Raw genomic sequence first — 11,755 nt, forward strand, 5'->3', positions numbered from 1 at the left:
GCCTTGGTTTTCCTCAGCACTTCCCTTTGTCCTTATTGTTGATCCTAGCTGCCCACCTTGCCCTGGCTCCAAGCTCCTGGTATCTCCTCCCAAGGGCGACCTCATAGGTGGCACCTGTGGCATATCCACCTTCACTCACTTTATTGAACCTGGTTATTTACCAAGTTTATCACATGTTATATCACCCACTCTGCCTTTGTTAATGTTCAAACTCATTTATCACTTCCCAATGAGTTTGGTTTTTGCCTTGGTCATCTCCTCACCAGTGTGTCTCAGGTTTGTTCGGGTTGGGGAACTCATCAGCACCTGCTTCTGTTTCTCTGGTTTGTGTGTTAGGTGCCACCTGCCTTCACAGGGGATGGCTGGCTTGGCTCCATGCTTCCTGGGAGCTTTGCTTAGACCCTTCCTGACCTGCAGTCTCCCAGGAGAAGTCCCAGGCAATTCTTCTCATATCTCTGCTAAGAACTGGAAAATGCTTTGGATCAAACAGACTCATGTATGATCTACTCTCTTCTCTGTTCTTTGCTAGCTAGCATCCTTCTCATTGGACACAGGGAAAATAACCACCAGCAAAGGTTTTTCCCAGGATGCAACAGGAGAGGTACCCACAGAGCTTGGCACGTGCTAGCACATACAGGCTTGGGAGACGGTACCTGCAAGATGTTCCTTTCTTCCCTGTACTCCATGTGGTCACTCAGCACTGGAATGTGGCTAGTCCTAAGGGACACATGTAGTCACTATAAAATACACCCCAGACATTGAGTAACTAAAAGCATAAATAGCAATTCATGAATAATTTACTGTGATTGCATGTTGCAATGGACAATATTTTGGATACATTGGGTTAAGTAAATATTAAAAATTTCATGTGTTTATACATTAATATGGCTTCCAGGAAATTCAAAATTTTCACATCTCGTTTACATTATATATATTTCTTCTACTGTATAGCACTGTATTGGAGAATCCTGAAACAAGCTGGCAGGCTGTTGCCTGGGATCTTCCTTTAGAGATCATTCCTGAAAACGATTCCATCGCCTGCCTGACTTCCACTTGAGGGTGCCACGTCTTTGCCACTCACTCGGCGTAAAACACCTGCTTTATGTAAAAAGCTGCTTGCTTTTCCATGTGCTTAGAAGGTTAAGGGCATCAGGTAAAATGAGCAGCCATCTGAAAAAGGCTGCTTAATACTGCCATGAAATCCAGCAGGAGACACATAGCGTTGGTGAGCACAGCTCAGGGTCAAATCATGTGTGTGTGGGGGGGGTCAGCATATAGGTGGCAAATATTTGGTACAAGTAACACAAACGAATTCTAACTGAATCACAAGTAGGGGATAAATGGGAAGGCAAGCAAGGTCTCATAGTCTTGACAGAAGAGCAAGATGATAGGGGCATGAGGACGGACAGACTTCAGCGCAGCCCAGCCCAGCCAGCACTGAAGGCCCATCTCTTTGGGTGCCGTCACTGAACACTAGGTGGTGCATCCTCTGCCATGCGAAGAGAGATGCATCTGACTAAGCTCACATCACAAGAAACCAACTCACACGTGGCATTTGTATCACCAGCCCCACCAGAACTATAGAGAATTAGCTTGGACAGTTCCCCAGGGGAAGGATATATGGAAGAAACAATGCAATGATTTATCAAGACCAAAATATTTCCTTTTCCTGTCCCCAAGCATGAACTAAAACTTTATTTCCCGCCTTCTTTTCTGTTAGATTAAAAATCAAAGGGATGTAGGTGGAAATGTTTCTCCATGCCCATTCCCAAGCCCTGTAGACATCATATATAGGCAAGCTTGGTAGCTACATGTCAGGAAGTCTGAATCATGAGATAGGAGGTAGCTGGAATCCCAAGTCACCACTTAAGGGTAAGAGAAGACAGATGGTACTCTGGTTACTTCTATCATCACTGGGACATGACAGAAGCAACTCAACGGAAGAAGTTCATGACAGCAAAGGCACAGAAGAAGCTTGCAGACCACCTTCTTTACATCTTGGAAGATCAGGAAGCAGAATGAGAGACAGAGCGAAAGAGAGAGATAGCAAGCAAGCCAGAAGTGAAACCAGGCTATAACCTTCAAAGGCCAGCCCCCCAATACTCATCCTTGCCACTCATGCCTCTCATCCCAAAGTTTCCACAACCTTGTAAACAGCACCATCAGCTGGGGACCAAGGATTCAAACACACGGGTGGGTGGGGACATTTCACATTCAACTCATAAAAGATGGCAACTTACATCAGAATGGGATAAAAATAAGAAATAAAGCTTTAAGCCGGGTGTGGTGGCGCACGCCTTTAACCCCAGCACTTGGGAGGCAGAGGTAGGAGGATCACCATGAGTTCAAGGCCACCCTGAGACTACATAGTTAATTCTAGATCAGCCTGGTCCAGAGTGAGACCCTACCTCAAAAAACCAAAAATAAATAAATAAATAAATAATAAAGCTTTAGTTTTTAAGCCTCTGAGATTTGGGGTGTTTTCTGTTGTAGCAGCAGCTAGTAATTACTCTGACCAATGCAGGGACACTATTCCAGGGGAAAAAAAAAAAGGGTACAAAGGAAATACATTCTATCTCTATAGGAAGAGTCACAATAATCAGAGAATCCAATTATGGTATAATACATTTGTTATTAATATATAACTAAAAAAATCTAACAGGTAAGAGAACCAGGTATCCATTTTTTCCCATTAGTTCACTCTTATCTGTACTGATATATATAAGAAACCAAATTAAAATCCCATAGTTTCTTTTTTTTTTTTTAGAATGTAAATTTTTATTTTAAAAATTTTAAGCTCTCCTTTATTGACAACATAAGAGATACATTTAACTTATCTTAAGATTGAATGACAATAGTTAGCTACATTGTCATTGAGAAGTGAAAATATACAAAATAGTTTTATAAACACATGTATTTCTATATCCCGGTACACTTACAAATCATAAAAAGACACATATTTATTTTTCAAATAAAGATTTTTTAAGATGAAACCAGTACATCAAATTTTTACCAAGATATGCAAAAAAATCAAAATTGATGCAGAACTAACACTTGCAACTTAGTTTTTAACATTTGAAAAGTCACCTCAATTCTACAAATGACTATTGCTACAGATGGAACTTTAACTGTCTCCTTTCACTTGTCATGTGCACGGAGAACATAGAAAGTCTCTAAATTCAATGATTTGAGTTCCCACATTTTAAATGACCTCAACACAAAGGATCACAATCAAATCATATTGTATAATTTTACTTGAACTTACAATACAGTACAGTCACTTCACCTGGAAGAACTAGTGTCAACATAACTCCTCAGAAACCTGTGATACTCAAAGCTACATGAATATTTTATGGTCCACTTTAATCAGTTTTCTACTACATACCCAATCATCAAAGAAAAACATACATATAGTACTATTTTGCTTTTGAGAGCAAGGATATTCAATATTCATTATTACTGCCTTTGGGAAATACAATAACTTTTTTAAAACTCAGATCAAAGTACTTGGAAATAACATGTGAGAAAAACCTGATACTTCTTCATTTATGGAGTTTCTGCTTTTAAATACCACATTAATTTTGTTAACAAAAAGAGAGCTGGAGGGTACAGCTCAGTGGTATAGCACTCGCCTGGCATGTACAAAGTCATAGGTTCAATCCCCAGGTAGAGCAAAAGGCCCTTCTCAAATTCTGGCAGAATAGTTCCTAACTGCATTCGCCGACGAGTTACATCAAAAGGGTAGGATATTGTCTGTGCTATTGCGCCAGCAACACCACCACAAAGTAAGTTAATGTGAGTTTTCAAAACTAAGACATTAGGATTGTCTGATGAAGGTCTGCCAAGAAGGGTAGGAGCATGGGAAAGCCCAACACTCTTTAAGGTACCGAAAGTAAAAAATGAAACACCTGCATATGGAGCCATTCCTAGGATAGTGGGTATCAAACCTCTGTAAAATCCAAGGAAACCACCTTCCTTTGCGTAAATGGTCTTAGAAGCATGAATAATTCCTGTGTAGGTGTGCTCCCCTTTCACCTGGAATGCTAAGCGCACTCGAACCATGTCAAGAGGGTAAGTACAGATGACCGCCGTCATGCCTGCCATGGATCCAGCCATTAATCTGTGCACATGACCAGAAATTCCCAGCTTTGTAATAATGAATGTTTTGTAATGTTCAAATGTCATGAACTGGATTGCCCCATAGGGAAAGATTCGAATCATCATTGCACCATTGCCTTTGTACAATCCTAGGTACCCTTCCTTCTGGGGAACAGCTCGCAATGTAGAAAACACTCCTAAGTGTTTGTAATGCTCACTGTGTGCTTGTAACAAAACCTTCACTCGATCCAAAGGAGCAACTGTTGTTTTGGCACAGCAACCAGCAATACCTCCAGCCAGGAAGTAGCGCAGCCAGTAAAAGTCGCGGCGCGACGCGGGGCCCCCCGCTACCCGCCGGCGACACCGCGGGCTCGGCCGCCGCAGCCATCCGGACGAGGGCCGCGTCCCAGGCCGCGGCTGCCCGACCTACGGAGCGCGGGGCAGGACCATGGCTGGGGCGGGCGGTGACAGGGACCGGCCGCCGCGGGGGCGGGGCGGGGACGCCCCATAGTTTCTTAATAACATGAAGATAACAAGATACAAAAACCCAAGGGGCATTAATTTTATAATTGCAATGTTCAGTTGAAGGACCTAATAAATCACTGGGCCATGGACCTTCAAATGGAGTTCAAAGTTCCTTAAGATAGGGAATAAACATGACCTGCCTTCATAGTATACCAAATGGTTTGGCTAATAGTAGGCTAAGTACCTTTAATTAGTCATCAAAAATAGTTTCTTTACACTGAAGCACAGAGATGTGTGTATTAGGCAGACTGCTAAGCATTCCATGAACTGACAAAACAAACGTGAAGCCTTGGGGAACTCTTGAGCTTGAAGCATGTAGCTTTAGGCTAAGTACAAGTGGTTTAATAGCAGAATCAGAACGCAGGCTCAGAGCTTGCCATGCCAGGGCTGGGAGACTAAGTTCTGATCTATACTAGCCATGTGTCCTTAGCCAAGTTACTAACTCCTCCTAGTCTCTACGTCCTCAACAAGAAAATGAGAGAGAGAGAATTGTTGCAAGGGCCCAAGGAGCCAGAGTAGGAAAGGCTGTGGTGACTGCTCTGCCTCCAGCAGGGAGAACTGGGTCTCCCTGTCTTGATGCATCTCTTCTCTACAGTGGGTCCATATCGGCCACAGCTGTCCCTTTACACTTCCTAACATGATGGCTTCTCTGCTTTGCATCTTTGGCAGTGTTCTTAGAGTATCTAGGTAGGTGGTGACTGGCTGTACCTGGGTTCCTTTGGGTTCACTGATGTGCTTTGTGACTGCACAGTTTCAGTCTTTCCTGCTTGAAAAGGCCACCCCTGATCTAGATGTGCAGCAACATCTTACTGCAGTCCATGCATGCTACACCGTGCAAACAGGCCATGTTCCCTTGTAGGTGTGGCTGATTTCAGGGCTTGGCAGCATTTGGAACATCCTTACATTGGCTGAGTGTATATGGTTACTGCCCAGCTATTTATTCACCAGTAGACTGGGAGAAATGAAATTAATATTTTTTTATTTTTTTAAAATATTTTTTTAATGTTTTATTTATTTATTTGAGAGTTACAGACACAGAGAGAAAGACAGATAGAGGGAGAGAGAGAGAATGGGCGCGCCAGGGCTTCCAGCCTTTGCAAACAAACTCCAGATGCATGCGCACCCTTATGCATCTGGCTAACATGGGACCTGGGGAACCGAGCCTCGAACCGGGGTCCTTAGGCTTCACCAGCAAGCGCTTAACCACTAAGCCATCTCTCCAGCCCTAATATCTTTTTAAATATTTATCTACTTATTTGAGAGAGAGATCAGCAGATAGAATAGACACATCAGGGCATCCAGCTACTGCAAATTAACTCCAGACACATGTGCCACCTTGTGCATCTGGCTTATGTAGGTACTGGGGAACTGAACCTGGGTCTTTAGGCTTTGCAGGCAAGTGCCTTAACCACTAAGCTATCACTCCAGATCAAAATTAACATAGGTGTATGGTCATCCTTTTCATTGTTCCATATCCTCCCATGTGAGAAGGATGGAGGTGGGAGAACATACCCCCAAATCACAAAGAAATAATCCTGGGACCACAGTGACTTCCTAGCTTGCATTTTATCTCAAGTTGCTATGAGTACTGGAGAGGGTGAGATTTCTGGGTCAGGCGGTCTGCCTAAAATATATTGATTTAAGTGAGGGGACTGGAAACTTATCTTTTGAACTTCAGTTTCCCAATAGACCTACTCTCTAGACTCTGAGGATTCTAAGTGATGAAAGGTCGTGACACTCCTGGCATGGATGGGACTTAATAAATGTTAGTTTCCTGTCCAAGAAAATATAATATTTTAGCTCTATAGGAAAACAGATACCTGGCTCAGGGCTAGGCAATGCTTTCTGGTATCGTGCAAGATCTATTCCTTTGAAAAAGCTCAGTTCAGTGTTGTCCTTCAGGCCTGGAGCGCATGGGGTAAAGCTGAGCCCACAGACCAGCTGAGACGGAGGAGAGCAGGCAGGAACCAGAAAGGTGGGCAGGACAACACCTTAAAGCAGTAAACCACAGAAATTGCTGTGCATGTCTTTATCTCCACATCTCTTTATTTTTGTTGTATTAATTATTTTGACATAGTTATATAGCAAATAGCTCAAGGGGCAAGGTAAAAGTGGGGATTCAGTGATGTCCTCTCAGTCCTTTAGCTGGCAAGTTCCCAAAGAAGTCAATGTTAAATTACAAAGCAACACTTTCTGGTGTATTTTCCTGAAATAGTCCCTTTTTGAATATAGAGATGAGCACACACTGCTATGATATAACCCTTGTTTGCTTTTTTCACTTAGCAATCTTGGAGATTTCCATATCCATGCATGAAATGTTTCCTTGGTCTTAACTTATTTTAAGTTGCATGACAGTTTATTTTGTATAGGTACCATGGCTTATCCCACCAGTGCCCTCCAGAACATTCGAGCTGATTCCATTTTCTGCTATTACAATTCAAGCTGCACTGAAGCTGGGCATGATGGTGTGCATGTCTTTAATCCCAGCACTTGGGAGGCAGTGGTAGGAGGATTGCCGTGAGTTCGAGGCCACCCTGACTATTTAGTGAATTCCAGGTCAGACCTTACCTCGAAAAACAAAAGAAAAACAAATCAAGCTGCAGTGAGTAACTTTGTACATGTTTTGCACATAGGAAGTCTATACTTAAATGAAATTTCTGAGTAAAAATGTATGTGCATGTGTAAATTTAACAGATGTTGACAAACTATTTCATGGAAGTTGCACCAAGACACACATCCTGCAAAGTCTTGATTTTTTAAAACAATATATACAAAGGAATCAAAGCACAAAATATGAAACAACAGAAACATCTGTCATCCTGTGGCCACAGGCCAGCTGGCCTTTTGTTCTTCCTTCAGTCTCTTTGGAATGGATAATCTGGAATGCTTCTGTAGATTTAAATTCATAATTCCAAAATGGAACATCATACTACAGATTTTTCTGTTATTGGTGTTTCATACATTCAGAGGACTATGAAGCAGTCAGAAGGCTTGGTGATAGGTTTAATCTTTCTTTCTTTCTTTTTGTGGTGGTGGTGGGGTTCAAGGTAGGGTCTCACTGTAGCCCAAGTTGATCTGGAATTCATTGGTGGCCTTGAATTCATAGTGATCCTCTTATCTTAGCCTCCCAAGTGCTGGCATTAAAGGTGTGCACTACCATGCCTGGCTTAAGCTTTATTTTTTAAGGGTTCAAATTTAGTGATTTTTTTTCAGTGCTGGGGATCAAACCCAGGACTTTGCACATGCTAGACAAGCACCCTATCACTAAGTTGTCTGTTAAATGTACTGTTTTCATTTTTTAGTTCTTGGATCCTTTTTTTCTCAAATATTACTGGAGACTCCAAAGAGTTTTTGTTTGTTTATGTGGGCTACATAAATATCATTTGTTGTACTTGAAAGCAAAGATGAAAAAACTTCATTACAGGGCTGGTGATATAGCTCAGTGGTAGAGCACACAAGATCCTAGGTTTGGCTACTCAACACTGCACACAAACAAATAAAACAACTCAATTTCATGTTAGATTATTTTTATTAAAATAATTATTATTCCAAAAAAGTAAGGACAATAACAGTTTTTTTTTTTTAATTTGTGTATGTGTGTGTGTGACATAGTGTGTGGTATGTGGAATGTACTGTGATGTGTGTGCAGCATCATATGTATGTCCCTTCAGGCACCCTGTATGCTTGCCTGTGGACAGGGTCACTTGCCTATGGTGGCCAGAGTGGAACCAGGGATGCTCCACTATGCTACTCTTCCGCTTGGTCTAATTTGAGTCTCCACTTACCGTTTCCAAAGCTTGCAAGGCCTCTTTGGTTCTTGTTCTCTGCTTCCTTGCAGGACTGGAGTGAGTGTGGCCATGTCCCGCTATTGTTAGATGGGAAATAGGGATTTGAACTCGGCTTGTTGCAGGCCTCCTCAAGACTCATATTGGTACTGAAAGTGCATAACCACTGACCCATCTCTCCAATATGGCACTGTTTTTTTTTTTTGTGTGTGTGTGTATATGTTGCAAAGTTAGCTAATAGAAGAGAGTTAGCATCTCCTATCTGTTTTCCTACAACATACCTGTTACAACATCAATGTTTTGTAGCCTCTAGAAAACTTGCTACACTCGTGAAAAAGTGTGGAACAGACTAGTATTTTCAGTATTAATAGTAAAATCGTTTTGGCATTGGATTAGTCAGTTTAGATAACTTTATTGTCCTTCATTATGTTTACTCCCTATATATTTAGCTTTTGCCAGTTTTATCGCAGGCTGAGAGGCCTGTTGAATTGTTCTTCCTTCTTATTGATCTTGTGTTTCAAATTCAAGTGAGTTACTTTATGAAATTATGATCATGCATAACTGGGTATGTACATCCTCAAAATAGTTATTTTTTTATTTGTAGCAGTTTAAAACAACATGTTCTCCCCTCACAAATTTGTAATTTGAGTAGAACTCAGGAAGCAGGAAAAGGCTTGTCTGTCCCACCCATTATCAGCTGGCGTTATTCACCTCAGACTGAAGGATCCGCCCACAACTGCATACTCACGTGTCTGGCAAGCTGATATGAGCTGTCACCTGAAGGGCAGATGGGCCTGAGGGCTGGAAACCTCATTCCTCTTCACATAGCCCTGGCTTCCTTGCAGCAGTGTGGCTAGGCCCAAGGGGAGCATCACATGAGAGAAAAGGTTAGTCCATTTTGAAACCCATATGCTTTGATTTTAATTCAAATGTTAACATGGTAACACCTAGTATAGAAAAGAAAAATATATAGTTCATCTGTATGTTTTTGGTACATATACTTCCACCTTCAAATCAGGATCAGGCACACTAGAATACCTTGAAGAATGGCTAGGTGTTTATTTCCCATTCTCAGAAACAGACCTTCTGACTAGCCCTGGCCTTTCTATCTGCATCTGACCTTGGTGTCATACCTTGCTTTTGTGCTATTTACCTAAACACATTTTCTGCCGTTTGTGTTTTCCTTTCTCAAGTGTTGATCTATGCTTTCTTGACATCAGCCTGGCAAGTCGTCACAAATATGGGGCACTTTCTTTGCCCGATGGCTATGCCTGCTGGGATTAATCTTGAATGGTTATTAGTCATAAAAGGTTAGTAGAAAAGACTTAGGTTCTTTTCCCTAGGAGTGGTATTTCCTGAACTCAGTGGAACCTCTTCCTGTGGACGGGACTGTGGTGTTAGAACCTTTCCTGCCCAGGCTTGATATGATCTGTTTGTCCTTTTATTCTCTTGCTATGAAGCTCCAACCCCCAATTTCTGGGAGATTAAAAAAAAAAACAACCCATAAGCCTCCTGTGAAGTTTTCCAAACCCAACTCCATAGTTTTCAAATCAGCTAAAATGTGGATGAGTTATTTCCTTGTGTGACACAGGCAAGAAGACATCCTGCAAAATTCTGGGTGATACTAGACTTGAAAGAGTGGACAAAGTACTGGGTTAGGGGGCTAAATTATATACACCAAAACTATACCAAAAGTCCCCCCCACCAAATATGCTTGGGTTAGTACCCAGGCTTGACATGTCCAAATGATGCCAATAATAACCCAGTTCTAATACCAACTGCTGACTATGAATGCGCACACACCTAGACCAAAAACCAGGAGCTACCGTGGAAATGCACCTCTAGGTGACCCTCAAGAGACCCATGATGTGCCGTGGGTAAACAAGGTTAGAGGAGTCCTGCTTAATAGTGATAGTGCATGGGGAACATGGAGAACCAGGCCCATTTCCCAAATCAGAGCCAGGCATCATACCCACTGAGGACCAGCACTAAAGCCAACTGAAAAGATGGCAACACTGACGCATAAGATAAAAGGAATGGTGACTCTTGGCAGTCCTCTGTTGACAGATCAGTCAGAATAGGAAAGCTGTCTAATTCAGTTTTGTGCATAGAAGAGGGGCCAGTAGGGTGCGTATTTTGAAGGATGTGTACCCCCAGTTCTTATGATCCTGGGGTAGGCATCAGGACGAGAGGGATAGTGAGTACCTAACTCTATGGCATTAATTACAGTTCAATACTTAACTTGCTTTGTGCATATCTGTGGCACTTAACTGTGGCACTGTTGGATGAATTTGGGTAATGTTTTGTCATAGCCCAGGTACATTACATCTGAATCACTGCAAACTGACAAAACCACTCAGACCTTCAGATTCCCACCCCCCTACTTTGCCCACTTCTCCAAGCAGAGGATGAGGATGAGAAGCTACAGGCAGTGGAAGAAAAATTCCAGCTCTGCCACAAGGCAAATAAAAGAAGGCAGGGAAAAAGGGAAAATAAGAAAAGGACTTTATGGGAAAAGGTGGGAAACAATGAAAGACTGATCCAAGTGCCCCATTCGTGTTGGAATATGAGAAACAAGGTTGAGTGGGAGAAGGACCAGACGCATCATGTGGGCATGATGGTGTGTGATCAGCAAGCACTGGGACTCTGTGAGAACCCGAGTAACAACAGCAGCAGGGCTGTGGGAAGATGAACCTGGCACTGACACTGACATGGGTCACATTGGAAGTGGATATCTAGAAGCCGTTCATTCAGAATACAGTTGTAATAAACCCAGTGTGAGGTGGGAAATCTTGGAACCAAGTAACAACAGCAGAAATTGTGAGGAAATAATGAATTCGTAAGACAGTGAGAGGACACTAGGATTTAGTCACAGATTAGCCAAACAAAACAAAAAAACAAAAACAAAAACAAGCACAGGAGGCTGGAGATAGCTTAGTGGTTAAGAAGCTTGCCTACAAAGCCTAAGGACATAGGTTTGATTCCCCGGTACCCAAGTAAGCCAGATGCACAAGGTGGTGCATGTGTCTGGAGTTTGCAGTGGCTAGAGGCCCTGGCATTCTTTGCCTCTCTCTCTCAAATAATGAAATAAAATAAAAAGGATAAGCACAGATCAAGGTCCTCCATGTTCTGAGGGTCTAAAAGAATGATGGCCTTTCCAGGAATGAAAGATGAGTCGCTTTACTTTGGAAATGTTCGACTTGATGTCACAGTATAAAAGGAATGGATTACAGTGTGAAACCCGACATTACAGCCTAGCTGAATGACTAGTGGTTTATCTTCAGTAAGTGAATTTTGAAGCACATGGATGGAAATGTTATTTATTTCTATTATCATAAAAACCAACA

At 42.2% G+C, this 11,755-nt stretch overlaps 1 protein-coding gene across 1 annotated transcript; it reads right to left on the reverse strand.

Annotated features, from left to right (window-relative positions):
* Window positions 1-3,546: 3,546 nt before the first annotated feature.
* On the reverse strand, window positions 3,547-8,550 carry LOC123460756 (graves disease carrier protein-like). The gene is made up of 3 exons (XM_045149785.1): window positions 8,409-8,550; window positions 6,562-6,614; window positions 3,547-4,524 (listed from the first exon to the last, which is right to left on the reverse strand). Exons 1-3 carry the CDS (start codon window positions 8,548-8,550, stop codon window positions 3,547-3,549), a joined length of 1,173 nt encoding a protein of 390 aa, XP_045005720.1.
* Window positions 8,551-11,755: the final 3,205 nt, after the last annotated feature.

The sequence above is a fragment of the Jaculus jaculus genome, chromosome 1 (genome assembly GCF_020740685.1).
Source record: "Jaculus jaculus isolate mJacJac1 chromosome 1, mJacJac1.mat.Y.cur, whole genome shotgun sequence".
Lineage (NCBI taxonomy): Eukaryota > Metazoa > Chordata > Mammalia > Rodentia > Dipodidae > Jaculus > Jaculus jaculus.

What these genes read in the sequence shown, in the direction of transcription:
- LOC123460756 (XM_045149785.1), bottom strand. Translation starts at nt 8,550, where the DNA reads ATGAGTCTTGAGGAGGCCTGCAACAAGCCGAGTTCAAATCCCTATTTC. An exon ending in CCTTGCAAGCTTTGGAAACG is followed by an intron (nt 6,615 to 8,408) that starts GTAAGTGGAGAC and finishes TACTGCTTTAAG; the next exon opens with GTGTTGTCCTGCCCACCTTT. An exon ending in GCTCTCCTCCGTCTCAGCTG is followed by an intron (nt 4,525 to 6,561) that starts GTCTGTGGGCTC and finishes CGCGCTCCGTAG; the next exon opens with GTCGGGCAGCCGCGGCCTGG.